The sequence below is a fragment of the Telmatherina bonti genome (genome assembly GCF_933228915.1).
Source record: "Telmatherina bonti genome assembly, chromosome: 19".
NCBI classification, from domain to species: domain Eukaryota; kingdom Metazoa; phylum Chordata; class Actinopteri; order Atheriniformes; family Telmatherinidae; genus Telmatherina; species Telmatherina bonti.
The window spans coordinates 32,327,616-32,344,630 of NC_136617.1; the positions used below are offsets into that span (position 1 = coordinate 32,327,616).

General features: G+C 44.3%; 1 protein-coding gene across 1 annotated transcript in view; it reads left to right on the forward strand.

Moving 5' to 3' along the window:
- LOC306770217 (septin-7-like) overlaps window positions 1-17,015 on the forward strand; it is a 34,826-nt gene that overhangs the window by 9,841 nt on the left and 7,970 nt on the right. Inside the window, exons 2-7 of the mRNA XM_079259054.1 lie at window positions 1,314-1,420; window positions 10,687-10,787; window positions 10,870-11,004; window positions 14,725-14,842; window positions 16,021-16,113; window positions 16,195-16,291. Of these exons, the coding sequence (XP_079115180.1) occupies window positions 1,314-1,420; window positions 10,687-10,787; window positions 10,870-11,004; window positions 14,725-14,842; window positions 16,021-16,113; window positions 16,195-16,291 (651 nt within the window). The remainder of the gene's footprint in view (window positions 1-1,313; window positions 1,421-10,686; window positions 10,788-10,869; window positions 11,005-14,724; window positions 14,843-16,020; window positions 16,114-16,194; window positions 16,292-17,015) is intronic.

Consider the following 17,015-nt stretch of genomic DNA (forward strand, 5'->3'; position numbering starts at 1 on the left):
GCGCTCACAGCCCCCCTCTTTGCCCATATTTGTATTTATGGGCCCAAGGCGAGACAACACACATGCCCCTGCCAAGATGGTGATGGTAGGAACTGCCCACCGGGCTTCAATTCAGCTCTTCAGAAACCTACGGGTGACGTCACGGAGGCTCCGCCAATCTTTTCACATACAGTCTGTGATAGAACCACACAGCTCCATCACAATCTGGTTCATCTATTGGTTAATGCTCAACAACTTCTGTTCCACCACACCAGATTAAAATCTGGAGCTACATCCTCACCGTCTTGGGTTGATCATATATTTTTTCATCAGAACTTTTACAAAGTTCTTCCACATCCGACTTCGAGCCGTTTCTTTCAGCCGCCTTTTATTCTACACACACAGATATTTTGGTTTGTTTACCCACAATGCATTATTGTCCACTTCCATGGTTCGCTTGAACCTTCAGTTGCAGGCGGATCAGAGTTTGTTCGTTCACACCTCCCCAACCAAACTGGACTTCCTGAGCAAACTAACTGGGACAGGAACCTCTGCACTCTGTGATCATATCAGTGTTTTTGTACATAATCCCGTGCAGCCTCATGATCGATTCTCTATTCCTCTTCTCCGTCTTCACTGTTCGGAGCAGGTATGAACACATTGGGATGCTGGTGGAGCTCGTCTGAGTGGAGATAACCTTAAATCTGTCATGTGGGCGAACAGGCCTTCTTGTCTGTCCACCTGACTGTGGCGTGGTCTCTTCGACAGCCTGGACTAGTTTTTCCAGCAGACTTTACAATGCAGCTGATATGCATACAGCTGTTTCTGTATAAAAAATAAGTCAGAGACTCATGATGATGATGATGATGACAGAGCGATCTGATTTCTCTGGAGGGGACTCAGCCATTTAGATCCTGGTGTTTCTGATTTGTTCCTCTGCTGAAGTAAAAAAAAAATGTTGGCTGATTCTTCGTGGCCTCTCCTCCCTTCCCGTGATTCTCTGATTAGATTTCTGAAAGACAGGAAAAGAATTTGGGAGGGCAGACCTTCCACCCTGCCCTTCTTCCCTCCGTCTAATGTTATCATTCGCCTGTTTAAAAAAGAAGAAAATGGTTAAGAAGAGCCATTTCCTGTTTGACGGGGGGTTTGGGGGCAGTTTTGAATCTCAAACATCTGAAGAATGTTAAGCTGAAAACGAGAGAATTACAAGTGCTGCTGATAAACATCTGGAGATTGTTGCTTCTCGCTGAAGAAGAAGCTTAAAAGCTGGAAGAGCAGAAGAAGCTCCTCGCTGCCACTCCCTGCCGTTCACTCCATCTCTCTTTGTTTTTCAGGAGAATCCGGCCTGGGGAAGTCGACGCTGATTAATTCACTCTTTCTAACAGACCTGTACTCACCTGAATATCCGGGGCCTTCTCATAGAATAAAAAAAACTGTACAGGTAAGGTTTTGTTGTTCAGACTAAACAATGCACTGCAAATAAATATATTGCCACTCCTGATATTTCAGACGTTTGACTGGCCGGAGTCTTGTTGTGTTGCTGTGTCACATCTGGTGTTGCGAGGCTGCTTTTGTGAGCTGCTGTTACTATCCATGTGTTTTTGTTAGAGAACCAGATTATCTGCTCTGACAGGGAGGTCATCTGTTTGCCAGAGACAAAGAAGTGTCAGAGCTCCAGTTAACAGCGTCAGATTGGTAAAGCTCTGAACTTTGTTCATTCGGTGTTGAGATGGCTTTTACATCTTTACGCTTACAAAAGCAAATTTATCATTAAAAATGTAGTTTTAAACATGATTCGATGGGTTTATATTTCTGCAAAAGCCCATTTAATTGAAACAAAGTGTTGTAGGACATTTGTCTGGATAAAGATTTTCAGCAGTTTTAAAGATACGTTGAGATTGGTCTGGATGTTTTTCGCTTTCCGTCACATTGACCAGAGTTAAATTCCCAAAAGGAAACTGGGCTGAAATCCCACTAATGTAGCATTATAAACAGTCCTGCTGCAGCTTCAGACAAGCTAACTGCGACATTTTATGTACCTGAGCTAGCCAGCTCTTCTCCCTTCATCACAGAAACGTATTTTCTGTGAGCGGTTGATGAGCACTAGGATACAGGATGAAGTGAATGTTTGATGAAGAGCAGATGTTGCAGGAGCAACAAAGCTGTTCATACAAAGTCCTGGACTCCGACATATTTACTCGGTCAGTTGTCAAGAAACCTCAAAGACCAATCAGTTCTGCAATGATCAGATGCCAGGCTGCCATAGCTGATAACAGCTGGGTTGCTGCAGTCACGTTGGCTTGTTTTGGTGCAAATTTTAACAGTTTTTGGCAGATTTTTTCTTCTTTTTTTTCCCCATTAAACGACTGTTAATGTTGACAGTTTTCTCTAACTGAGGGGAGGAAAAACTGCAGCCTTCTCTATCATTAGTCTGGCAGAACAGACTGGAGCGCTCTATATATTCACAAAGATTCGCATCGGTCTTCAACAAACCGGCCACTCTGATTGGTTTATATGGGGAGAATCTTACCTTGCGTCACCACGTATTCTTCAAAACATTCAAGATGTTGCACGGACATCATGGGAGTTTGTTTCTTCTTGCAAGTCGTTGGAAAATATTAGTTTCTGACTTACGATTAGGTTCAAAAAGCAACACTGAGTTGCCAATAGCGCCATCTAGCCTCAGGTTTTTACAGCAACATAAACACAGGTCAGTTATGTCGTCTGTACCGCACGCCATGTTTAATTTCTTCCGTTTCGCTTGCTCTACTGAACACTTCCAGACATCGTAGGCTACCGCTTTACTGGCGTCACGTCCAACATTTTTCTGATTGGTTTACTCCGGGCTTGTTTGTCCCATCCTAGATGTCCGTAGATGCGAGTCCCCAGAATCTTCGCTGGTACAGCGAGAGAGTCTGGCTTGCATCCATCATGACTATTATCTGTTAAAAAGCTAAAACACGGCTAACATGCACCGTTTACGTCACTGTTTCTCAAATGGGGGGACGTGTACCCCTAGGGGTACTTCAAGGCATTCCAGGGGGTACGTGAAAGTTTTTGAAAATGTCTTTTTATGTTTTCTTTAAAAGATCCTTAAATAAATTAATAAATGTAATAATACATAAATATTTCATATATATTTCAATAAATGTAAGTGTACATTCAGAAACTGAATTTGTTTAGATTTACGCCATTTTATTCCTCCCAAAATCCCCATTGCGACGTGAATTAAACCCCACCCATTTCGGGCCAAATCATGCCTGTCAGTCACGGTTGCCTTGACAACGCAAGCAATTGAATTGTGGTTGAAGCGTAATAGAGGCGTGCAAAACCATTGCCGTTGTTTTGTACGGTTAAAGTTTAATTAACCAAACACAAATGACAACATTTTTTTACTTAATGAACAATACTGCAGTGGTTAGGGGGTACTTGGCTGAAAAGATATTTTTCAAGTGGTACTGCCAAAAGGTTGAGAAGTGCTGGTTTCTGTGATTCTTCTCCTCAGAACTCATCAGGTCTTTGTGATGACGTTGGTTATCTCCGTCCAGATCTTGTTTATTTGCCGTCAGCCGTTCCTGCAGCAAACGCGTCTACAAGCGACCTCTCACTCGAGTGTCCTCCATCTTTCTCAGTTTTGCCAGAGGATGAGGAGGCTGCTGATGTCAGTTTCAGGTCTTCTCTGTCCTCTTTCACAGTTTAGCATGTCCAGTAAAACAGCTGCTCTTTTGCATCCATGTGAAAAAGTCCCCAATCAGATAGTGGTACTGCTGCACAGAGTTCCCAGAACTAAAACTGCTTTACTAACCAGCAGCAGCTGGCAGGAGATGCTCACACCATGAGAGTTTATTTATGTCACACCGCTGCATGAATGAAACTAGATTCCTCTGTTAAATAAACTTTCTACCTCAGTCGACAGAAAATTCCTCCTCTGGCAAACTCCATCACATTCATTATTTCACAGCCTCACGTGTAAACGTGTTGGAAATGACTTTCTCAGGACTGGAGCTGCTGCCTTTAAAGATTAGACCTGACTGGAGCTCGATGTTCTGCGTCATGTTCGCCTCATTAACATGCGGCAATGTTGTGGCATGCTTCCTGCGTTACGATGTGATGATAAAACGAGATACGTGGCTCAGTTTCTTTTTACAACACTGCTCCTCCTCGTTTCTCCTTCTCTAAAGCTCTTTTCACACATGGGATACGTTGCATTAGCTGTCTTCATTAACCCATTAAGATACTGGGTCAATCTTAAGTTGGTGTTACGCAACACTTCCTGCAGCCGGCAGGGACAGGGCGTTCATGTCTGTGCCAGACTGGACCAGGCTTTCGTAGTCATTCAGGCTGTAAGTTTAAGCCTTAAAGTTGGAAATATCTGGAATTTTACCTGGTTTCAGGGAGGACACCAGTCAGGGAAGGGTTTATTATCCTCTGCTTCAGAGCGGGAACAGCTGCTGAGTTGTATCATTTCTATCTGTGACATGTCAGATGTAGCTTGCAGTGTAGTTATGATTCCCCCCCAACTTGCACCAGATCTGCTGCAAAAGGAGTAAAACATGTTCATCAAATGAGTTTTTTTGTGTCTGTTTTCATTCACGGCTTCTTGCATAAAAAACTGTAAATGTGTTTGTTTTAGTGCCAGTATTTCCTATCCTGCAATCCGAGACCTGATGTACAGATGACAAAGGCTCGGTCACTGTTTTATCTGAATGTTATTTCTACTAAATTCTGTTTTCTCGTTTTGGTTTACTTTCATGCAGCTGTGTATCCCTTGATCCATTAATTTTTCATCATTTTAGCCTCAAAGTCTGAAAACTGATGCTGAAAATATCCCGTCTACAGGCTGACTTGGATTAAATCATCAGGTTTTTGTTTTGCTTCCTGTTGTTGTTTTGCACTGAGGATGTTAAACATCATCTCTTATGCCACGGTCAGTGATAATTCACGACTGCCCTGCATTTTCATATAAATGTACGCGTAGTTTGTTGAGTTGAATCACTGTAATAGACCTCCGTTATGGGCGTCGCCGTAGCAACATGTTAACTAGCTGGTTCAGATCAGCTGTCTTACCAGGCGAAGAAACACGCTGTAGCCTGACAGCGGTTGTTTGTAGGGATGCACCGATCCACTTTTTGGGAGTTCCAATCTGACACCAATATCCGAAATTTTAATATCTGCTGATACCAAATCTGTTTATGTGAACATTATTGTGACTGTCTAAGATTTCATTAGATTGTAATAAATGACCCATCCTTTCTGAAGTTACCTCACCAATACAAATATAATATTACAGATCTAACCATTTTAACAAGTTTTATTTTGATTTGACATATTTTACCTAAATACAACTATAAATGTGTGGTTTTGAAACAAAGATCTGGCTTTTAGTGTAACAAAAAGTGTCACATTTTAACATTCAAGGCATTTATTTCTTTTAAAACACGTGCGAAGCATGTCATCAAACACATCTTTGCTGGCTTGACTAGTGTGGCATCGGGTATCTTTACGGTATTTGTACACTTTTATTAATACCAAGTACGAGTACACGCACTTGGTATTAGCTGATATCGATACTTGTATCGGTATCGGTGCATCCCTTGTTGTTTGGCATGAAAAGTACACCAAGGCAAACATAAAATAGTTCCCTATATTTTACCATTTTTAGCAAGTGTTGTAAAAAAGAAATACAAATTTGTTATAAATTGTTAACTATGTGGGACCATGGGATAAGCAAACTCTGCCACATGTTGTGGTGTTCTCGACTCTGCATCGTGCATTATAACCATTTAATGCACAGCTCCTCATTTAATCCTTCCTTAACTGGACTGACTGATACACATCAGCAGCACAGTTAGATTAGGAAACACTTTTTTTTATTTATGGGCTGTAAACATGCTGTAAACACATCAACAAAGTAGCTGTGGTAGACATTATGACTGTGACGATATGCTTTTATCCCAATTTGACTCGATGGGGATTTTTGGGTGCCGATTTGATTTTAAATTGCGATTCTCACAATTCCTCGATATAGCTGATTTTTGTAGACTAAAAACAAAAACAAATGTACAAACCTTTTTTTTGCTCGTCATTTTTCTTGTTTTCAAAGAGGAAGAAACAACTCCATCACATTCATTATTTCACAGCCTCACGTGTAAACGTGTTGGAAATGACTTTCTCAGGACTGGAGCTGCTGCCTTTAAAGATTAGACCTGACTGGAGCTCGATGTTCTGCGTCATGTTCGCCTCATTAACATGCGGCAATGTTGTGGCATGCTTCCTGCGTTACGATGTGATGATAAAACGAGATACGTGGCTCAGTTTCTTTTTACAACACTGCTCCTCCTCGTTTCTCCTTCTCTAAAGCTCTTTTCACACATGGGATACGTTGCATTAGCTGTCTTCATTAACCCATTAAGATACTGGGTCAATCTTAAGTTGGTGTTACGCAACACTTCCTGCAGCCGGCAGGGACAGGGCGTTCATGTCTGTGCCAGACTGGACCAGGCTTTCGTAGTCATTCAGGCTGTAAGTTTAAGCCTTAAAGTTGGAAATATCTGGAATTTTACCATCGTTCTGCTGCTATAACGCCCAAGAACGCCCAAGAAGACAAGTAAAAAGATAAATAAAAACAATAAAAATGACCTACAATTTATCATGGATTATTTTTTACTTAAGTTGTTTTGTTTTTTTAACATAAAAATCAATTTTAAAATTGTAAGGCAAAAGATCCCGGTTTTTTTTTTTTGTGGTTTTTTTTTTGGTATTTAATTTTCCCACCCATAGCAGACATGTTTGCTCCTTCTGAGCAGCTAATGAAAGCCGTGAACTGCAAATGTGTAATATCAACACTCTTTTCACAGGCTTTCACATTTCCAGAACAGACAGTTTTATTTGTTGATATAAATATATGTGTGAATAAAGGAACAGTTTAATGCTGATTTAAATGTAAAACTCTATTCTCCCGCTGTGCAGTTCTTTATTTGTTTCTGTGCAGATGTTTCCCACAGTAAAAGTGTTTAGACAGGCTCTCTGCAGGTGGATCGTGCTAGATTAACCCACAGCAGACTTTAGAGCTGCAGGTGTGACCGTGTAAAGCGTGCCAGTGCCACCAGAAACAACACTCAACAAGCGTGACGTGCGGTTTTTGTCCCAGTCTTCAAGCTTTGACGCAACAACGCAGCTGAAGAAAAAGGCTGGGCTGTTTCCACAAACGAGTTTACAGCTGCATAGTTTCTGTGGAGCTTCCTTTTGAAGATTGAAAGGTGATACTGTTGTTGCAATGAACCACTAGAAAGCTCCTCTTTTGAGTTTTGGAAGCCACAAAGTGATGAGCTGCAAGTTGAGGATCTTCTGTTCACCTGTTCCCTCTGATCTGCTGCTTTGCTGTAAATCTCGTCTAATCCCTGGCAACACACTGAGGGGCTCTGTCTGCCCGCTCCCAGTTCATTCACCTGCCCGTTACACCCCCTCAGCTCTTAAATCGCATTTAAAACTCTGTTTGTCTACATATACCCCCACCGCCTGCGTACTTAAGGATTCCTGCAGGTTTTTTTATCTCCAGGCTTAAAATGAATCTGGCTTGTTGATGTTTCTTCTTGCAGTGACTGAGATGATTAACGTGGAGCACAGTGAGCTCATCTTCTCTCTCCAGGAACCACAAACTGGTTACGTATTAAATAGTTCTGGTTTCATTTCATGTGCCAACACCGTGATGAAAGAACCCAGCTCAGAGGGTGTCATCTGGACGTTAGAGCTGCCGGAGCAGATGTCTCTGTTGTTCCTGGTTAATGAGAGCATTCAGACTTGGTGATTAGCCAGCAAACTGCCATGTGCAGTGAGCTCCTTCATGTCGTGGCAACGCACAGACATGCCCTGCTCTTTACAACAGAAACCAGCTTCGGCTTCAGTGGAATTCTCAGATTAAAACAACAAGATACAGAACTGATGTCATCGGAGACGGAAAACGGTCGAAGACGCAGGAGCGTCGTTCGTCTGTAAAGTTTTAAAGCCAAAGTATTTACCAGCAACAGGATTGGTGGCTTGTTCAGAGCAAAGTGAACTTTTATTTATTCAGACTGAGTTTTGATGTGATTTCTGAAGCGGGGACATCCACAGCAGACACGACAGCAGGTGCTGTGCACAGAAGAGTCACTAAATCAGGACTGTAAGGTGATGTCGGCTGACGTAGAGTCCTGCAGAGTCTGTCCCTCTGCAGCCTGTGACCGATGCCTTTATCAGTATATCTAAATGTTGATTAGGTTCTGTACATGACATGATGATGATCGTTTAGATGTGATCAAGGTGGCATCAGCTGCATCAGCCTGAAGTTTAACTCTGACACATTACATTAAATCACATAATATTTCAACTGGAGTTCATCTCTTATTCACTAAAAGGAAACTAGTTTATCGCAATTTCATCGTGTCACCTGGATGGAGCTCCTTTTCCTCCTGATGTCGTAGCTTCAACAAGGTGTCTTCTCCATATTGACGCAATGCATCGCACCGCTGCTGCAGTTTTTCGGCTGCACATCCATGATGGTGTGACGGGAAGCAGTTCAACCAAGCGGCAACCTCCGGCGGTTAAAAGTGAAGCCTTTGAGGAAGTGCATACAACTGCAGTTCCCCCTTCATCCACTAGGGGCTCCAAAACAGAGCAAATCCCCATAGAATCCCATGTTAAGATCAACTTTACAGCAGAAATAAACATGTTTACAGCTTGGTACAAAAATCCATTTTAGGTTTAATAGGTCAGGTTGACCTTCATGACAACTGTGGGGCGTGTGAATTTTTTCTAACTCGCCCATTTAGAAGTGATTTAATCTCGAAGTTCGGCATATTTAGGGGCGTGTCTTTTTGATTGACAGGGACCCGATCGCCCGCTTCAAGTCAGAAGAACGTAGAACAACCGCGGTTTTTAGCCAGTTAGCAACGTGACTTAGCTTTAGCCCGCTTACCTCCGTTAGGTGGTTAGCTCCTGTTATCTCCAGGTTAGCTCGGTTAGCTCTTAGCTACAGAAAACTCGGAGTTCACTTGATGTCAATCATCCACCATGACGCTCCCAGCCCCCCCTTCTCAGCTCCACCTCTTTGCCCGTATTTGTATTTTCCGGGCGAGACGACACGCACATGACGCTGCCAAGATGGTGACGGTAGGAACCACCCACCGAGCTTCAGTGCAGCTCTTCAGAAACCTATGGGTGACGTCACGGAGGCTCCGCCCATCTTTTTACATACAGTCCAGAGTTGAACGGATGGACCTGATAAATATTTTACAGTGGATAAACGTAGATTTCTGCGATCTGATTGAACAGTGTGAACCATGTTCTTCTTATGACTTGGTGCAGTTTTTCCATGAGCTGACTGAATGCAGCCTTGTGGTTAACTGGCATCATGTCTTCATCTTGGCTCGTCTTGCTTGGACCCTCAACGCCAGCTTTCCGGCCTTTCCGGCTCACTTTCCCAGACATGCAGGATAATCCATCATTCTTTCAGCGTCGCATCGACAAACAGATATTTGTAATATTCCAGGTTCCCCTTTGCAAGGTTTTATTCTTCCTCCTTTCTGTGTGTTTAAACACAGAGAAAGTTAAAACCACTGAAGCTTTCACTTCATTCAACATATTCACATGAGCTGTTTGAGTATTTTCTCCTTTTTAACAGTGGTTACATGTAGACTGATGTAATAAACCAGATTAAAAAACGTCTGAATGAGGGTCCTTCAGAGTCCAGCCACTGTCAGCTGATCGCTTTCAGACTTCAGGAATGAACCCAAGTTCAGAAGTTATACCAATAAATTTGCAAAGAAATAAAATATTTATTCATTTTTCTCTCTTTATTTCATTTATACAAATGAAGTTCAATAAGCAAATTAATCACATGACATGAAGCAGTTCAGGAGTCATTTGCCACTTTTCATTTGTTGGATTTTTATTTTTACCCGACTGTTTTTAATAGGGGTGGAAAAATTAAATAAAAAATCTGGATTTTATTTGCTTCACAATTATATTTTTAAATCCACTTTATTGTTTTTACTGATCTTTTTACTTGTCTTCTTGGGTATTATAGCAGCAGAATGATGGTCTGGCTGCTGTGTTGTTTTCTCCTAACTGAAATCAAGAAAAATTGCTCCCAAAAAGAAATTTTGTCATTTTTTGGGGGGGTTTTAATCTACAAAAATCAGCAATATGGAAGAATTTTTAATATTTAGAATTTAAATCTAAAAGTCACCCAAAAAAATTGGAATCAAATTGGGACAAAAGCGTATCATCACAGCCCTAGCTAAATGCATGTTTTCAGTCAGCCTGAGATCAGAGTGTCGTTTCTTTTTTCCGGGGCGTGAACATCAATCCCCTGCTGTGCTGACCTGAACTGACCCGGTCCACCGAGTCTCAGATAGGAGAAACTGGGGGGGCGAGGTCTGTTTCAGATAAGCTGATTCTATCAAAGTTTCATCTGCTTATCACGAGTTGTGTCTCGATCCCACGCTGATCTGCTGATCCAGCCTCGTTGATGTGTTTGAGTCATTTGTGTTCACCTCGTCCTTCATCTGCAGCCCTCACGCCCCCCTCCCCAACCCGCCCCCCGCCCTGCGTGTGTCCAAGCCGCTGCACAGGTGCCTGTGAAAGCTCTTATCCTGGCTGTGTTGCTGCTCATCGTATGAAACAAAGTCCAGCTTCACACAGAGTTATTTCTGCTTTCGGGGGTTCCAGGTGGAGCAGTCGAAGGTTCTGATAAAAGAAGGAGGGGTGCAGCTTCTGCTAACCATCGTCGACACGCCCGGCTTCGGGGACGCCGTCGACAACAGTAACTGGTGAGTTCATCCTTTCATCACTGGTTCCCACCAGGTGCTGCTTGTCTACCGCTGTAACATTAATGTAACATGTGACCCTCAGCTGGCAGCCCGTCATCGACTACATCGACAACAAGTTTGAGGATTACCTGAACGCCGAGTCGCGGGTCAACAGACGGCTGATGCCGGACAGCAGAGTCCACTGCTGTCTCTATTTCATCGCTCCGTCTGGACACGGGTACTTGCTCTATACTCTGGCTTTCAGTAGAACAAAGCTGCGTTGTTTTTGTTTGTTGTTTTACATGTTTGGCCTGAGAAGATAAACAAACAAACAAACAAGCCTCAATGTGAACATGACTGGAGCGAAATAATTTCATTCAAGCATTTTCACATTTCATGACATCCTGAGACGTTTGGGTGGCTTTCCTGATAGAACCTGCAACTCCCACTGGCAGGTTGACTGGTTGGCTGACTGGTTTACTGGTTGGTTGACTGGTTGGCTGACTGGTTTACTGGTTGGTTGACTGGTTGGCTGACTGGTTTACTGGTTGGTTGACTGGTTGGCTGACTGGTTTACTGGTTGGTTGACTGGTTTGCATGCTAGCTGTCTGACTGGTTGATTGGTTTGCATGCTGGTTGGCTGGCTGGTTTGCTAACTGGGTGACTGGTTTGCATGCTGGCTGGCTGGCTGACTGGTTTGCATGCTGGTTTGCAAGCTGACTGGTGTGCATGCTGGCTGGTTTGCTGATTTGCTAACTGACTGACTGGTTTGCTTGCTGACTCACTGGTGTGCTTGTTGACTGACTGGTTTGCTTGCTGACTGACTGGTTTGCATACTGGTTGGCTGACTGGTTTGCGTGCTGGCTGGCTGACTGGTTTGCGTGCTGGCTGGCTGACTGGTTTGCGTGCTGGCTGGCTGACTGGTTTGCGTGCTGGCTGACTGACTGGTTTGCGTGCTGGCTGACTGACTGGTTTGCGTGCTGGTTGGCTGACTGGTTTGCGTGCTGGCTGGCTGACTGGTTTGCATGCTGGCTGGCTGACTGACTGGTTTGCGTGCTGGCTGGCTGACTGGTTTGCGTGCTGGCTGGCTGACTGGTTTGCGTGCTGGCTGGCTGACTGGTTTGCGTGCTGGCTGGCTGACTGGTTTGCGTGCTGGCTGACTGACTGGTTTGCGTGCTGGTTGGCTGACTGGTTTGCGTGCTGGTTGGCTGACTGGTTTGCATGCTGGCTGGCTGACTGGTTTGCATGCTGGCTGGCTGACTGACTGGTTTGCGTGCTGGCTGGCTGACTGGTTTGCGTGCTGGCTGGCTGACTGACTGGTTTGCGTGCTGGCTGGCTGACTGGTTTGCGTGCTGGCTGGCTGACTGGTTTGCGTGCTGGCTGGCTGACTGACTGGTTTGCGTGCTGGCTGGCTGACTGACTGGTTTGCGTGCTGGCTGGCTGACTGGTTTGCGTGCTGGCTGGCTGACTGGTTTGCGTGCTGGTTGGCTGACTGGTTTGCGTGCTGGCTGGCTGACTGGTTTGCGTGCTGGCTGACTGACTGGTTTGCGTGCTGGCTGGCTGACTGGTTTGCGTGCTGGCTGGCTGACTGGTTTGCGTGCTGGTTGGCTGACTGGTTTGCGTGCTGGCTGACTGACTGGTTTGCGTGCTGGTTGGCTGACTGACTGGTTTGCGTGCTGGCTGGCTGACTGGTTTGCGTGCTGGTTGGCTGGCTGACTGGTTTGCATGCTGGCTGACTGACTGGTTTGCGTGCTGGTTGGCTGGCTGACTGACGAGATGGTTGGATGGAAACTACAGTGACATCAAGACGTTTGACAGTTTTTTCATCGTAGCGGATCATTTAACTGTACATCAGTCAGTCAAACTTTATTTATTTAAAACCAGTCTTTCTTATCTTCATCGTGTCATTTGTGTTAAACTTCACATGGAGGAGCTGCAAGGAGACGGTAGTTTGCTTTGGGAGACCAAAAAGGAGAACGTTGTAGTGACTGATGAAGTAAAAGTCCAGTTAAACAATACTGCAATAACAGTAAAGGAGGAAAGAACAACCTAATACACATAGAGAGTAAAAATGCTGCACATTAAAACGTGTTAGGAAGAGGAATTTGTAACAGAACTTAAATCAGAAAAGCTGAGAATGAAGCCACAGACAACAACTGTCACTGCGTTGAAGCCCGGGCAGTAAAACCTCTCCAACCTGCCGCACTATTCCACGTTTTTGGGCTTACAGCAGAAAAAACCGTCTCCTGGATCAGTAAAATGTCTTCGGTGCGGTTAAAAGCTCGCAGAGCCTCGTGATGTTTGGCTGTTGGAGCTGCTCCTGATTCTCAGGACGTCCCAGCAGGACCAGCTCCTCCTGTGGCCTCCTGCCAGACTACCGGGCGGCGTAATCTTTCCTGGCTTGGCGACCTCATTCCTCTCATCTGTCTCTACGCTGCAGCTGATGCCAAACATACCTCACACACAGATGCTTCACACACACAGAGCTGCATACAGTAAGTTGCCGAGCCAGTTGGCCCGCTGTGTGGATGCTGACTGCAGCCCTGATGGCTGCTTGGCCGAGGCGGAGAACCATATGGAGTTCTTTCTGCCTCCTTCCGCAGAGCAGCATGAAGCTGTGTGTCATATCGGAATATTAAACTGGTAATAAATGTGCGAGTCAAACTCTGTTTAGTGGCAACTGGGAAGAAAACGTCTGAAAACGATGCGTTTTAGTTTGTAACTCTGGTAAAGGTAGTCCGCAGCAAACGTTTTACATCATGACCCCCAATAACGACTTAATAAGTCAGTAAAGAAGAGTTTGTTCCTTCTTTTTAAACCGTTTTCCTCTTTTTAGCCAAATTAACTGCTGTAAAAAATACTGACAGACAAACAAACCTGCAAGCAGATGAATGCGTTTCCTGTTTTCTTCATCCAAAGCTTCGTCCAGCTCGTCGTTGGCCTGAAAATCTCCTTCTGACTCGGATTGATTTGATTTTATCCCTAATTTTTCTGCACGCATTTGGAATATTTCCTCCTCTCAGGCCAACGTCAGAGAAAAGCTGTTTTTCTATCAGTAATTAAATGACTAGTTGAATGATTATTTCTTTAATTTTAGATTTTTCCACTGCATCGCTGCCCTCACTGAGACATCACGTGAATAGAATTAAATATAAAACATGAATAATATAAATAAATCATAATATGTAAAAAATATATTAATAATAATAATAATGGGCATGAGTTTGCATGTTCTCCCCGTGTATGCGTGGGTTCTCTCTGGTTGCTCCGGCTTCCTCCCACCGTCCAAACACATGCATGATAGGTTAATTGGTTACTCTGAGTTGCCCATAGGAGTGAGTGTGAGTGGTTGTTCGTCTCTCTCTGTGTGGCCCTGCGATGGACTGGCGAGCTGTCCAGGGTGTGCCCTGCCTGTCGCCCAAAGCCAGCTGGGATAGGCTCCAGCTTCCCCGCGACCATGAATTGGATTAAGCGGTTCAGAAAATGAATGAATGAATAATAATAATAAATTAAAAATTCAGAAAACATTTTGAATACTCAGCAGCTGCCAGCAAAACATTCTGTTGTATTGATTAGAACTAAAGAGCTTCAGTCTCCTGGAAAACCTTTTAATCATTTCAGTGACAGACGGAGCGAAGACGACGTGAGGTGAAGGAGGAAGAGGCAATGTGACATCTGGACAGGTTGCCCGGATACAGAGGCAGGGGTGATGGATGTACGGAAACACCATCAGCTCTGGAGGTGTAGCTTTATGTCCGTGTGTGTAACTGCGATTACTGTGGATTTAATCCAGAGCTGAAGTGAAACACTCCTTTAGAGATCAGGGTCAGGTCCGAGACAGCAGGACGAGTGTGTGTGTGTGTGTGTGTGTGTGTGTGTGTGTGTGTGGCAGATGTCCCGACACACACATTAACTGTTAAACTTTATAACCTCATTTCTTCCGTTTCTCTTCCTTCAGACTAAAACCTCTCGATTCAGAATTCATGAAACGGTTACATGAAAAGGTGAACATCATTCCCCTCATCGCCAAAGCCGACACAATGACGCCTGAAGAGTGTCAACAATTCAAGAAACAAGTGAGTGTGAACTTTTCTTTTCCATGTGTCTTTATATGAAGAAATATTCACATCAGTTTCCCTCAAACAAAAGCTCGCACCAAGCAGCAACCTCCTGCGGTTAAAAGTGAAATCTATGCAGAAGTGCATAAAACTGCAGTTCCCCCTTCATCCACTAGGAGCTGCAAAACAGAGCGAATCCCCATAGACTCCCATGTTAAAAAGACCAACTTCACAGCAGAAATAAACATGTTTACAGCAGAAATAAACATGTTTACAGCAGAAATAAACATGTTTACAGCAGAAATTAACATGTTTACAGCCTGGTTCAAAAATCCATTTTAGGTTTAATAGGTCAGGTTTACCTTCATGACGACTGTGATGAATTTTTTTCCAACTCGCCCATTTAAAAGTGATTTAATCTTGAAGTTCGGCATATTTAGGGGCGTGTCCTTTTGATTGACAAGTACCCAATCTCCTGCTTCAAGTCAGAAGAACGTAGAAAAACCGCGGTTTTTAGCTGGTTAGCAACGTGACTTACCTTTAGCCTGCTTACCTCCGTTAGGTGGTTAGCTCCTGTTATCTCCTGTTATCTCTGGGTTAGCTTGATTAGCTCTTAGCTACAGAAAGCTTGGAGTTCGCTCGATGTCAATCATCCACCATGACGCTCACAGCCCCCCTCTCAGCTCCACTTCTTCGCCCATATTTGTATTTTCATGGCAAGACGACACACATGCCCCTGCCAAGATGGTGATGGTAGGAACCGCCCACCGAGCTTCAACTCAGCTCTTCAGAAACCTACGGGTGACGTCACCAAGGCTCCCCCCATCTTTCTATATACAGTCTATGGTAAACATGCAGCTCAACGTTTGGCTGATTTGGTGAAATTAAGGGTTAAATATTCTCCGTGGTTAGGACTGAAGGTGTTGGCGTCCCCAACCCAGCAGTAATAAAACGTGATCTGGTTTGTCGCCTCTACAAACGGCATCGCCGTTTTATTTAAACCCTGCGATAAAACGCAGGAAGCTCCAGTCACGTGGTCTTCTGTTCCACGTTTCTGCTGTTTAGTTCAGGAACTGGATGAATGCGGGGACGGCGTGTGTGTGATGTTACGATGTGGATAAACTGCCAGATCTTCCTCGCCTGCTGTGATTAATGACATTCTGGACATGTTTATTCTCGCTTCAAATTAAATGCAGATCATGAAAGAAATCCAGGAACATAAAATCAAAATCTACGAGTTCCCAGAGACGGACGATGAGGAGGAGATGAAGATAGTCAGGAAAATCAAGGTCAGTTCCTCCAAACATCATCTGTGTTACTGTCCCATCTGGTGCGCGTCCAACAGCTGTGTGTCCCGCTGCTCCCTGCAGGACCGTTTACCGCTGGCTGTTGTCGGCAGCAACACCATCATCGAGGTCAACGGAAAGCGAGTTCGTGGAAGGCAGTACCCCTGGGGGGTAGCTGAAGGTGAGAGCTTTAAGGTCAACTCTGACCTGCCTGAACAGCGATCGACTAAAACCGACTGTCCTAAACCCCAAAGTGTCATCGGATGAACTGGATTATTGATCCGATCTTCGTACACACACATTTACAGTGTGCAGGGATGCGTCACTGTTTCGGTTAAACAGACATCTGTGGATGCATGTGGCGTGTAGAACAGACTCGCTCTGTTTGACGTGAAACATGCAGCCTTAATTCCGAATTAAAAAACACCATGTAACCGTACCCGTTATGTTGTGACTGGGAATCAGGGGGACATACATATGATGCAAATGAAGAGAGTGGGGTAAAACATACTGGAGCCTGTAAAAAGAGCTGCGTCTAGTGGAAGCACAGATGATGCGCGTGACAGAAATAATCTGAAAACATTATTTACAGATTAATCGACGATTAAAATCATTGTTAGTTGCAGCCCTACCGACCTGTGAAACGCGGCAACATGGTGAAACGCTTCCAGAGTTCCCATCAGGCTGGATGTGCTTTGATTACAAATACAAGTAAAACTTTCCTGACAGACGGGACAGATCTGAGGCTCTGCAGGCGGCGGGGAGGACTTCACGATGCAGGCTTTGCACGTCTGTTTGTGTCCGTGAAACGACTTCAGACAGGAAATTATTTCACACACGAGGCCGAGACCTGATAGGACGAGCCTGTCGATGGCTGTCAGCTCCAGGAAGCTTTCGGTTCATCA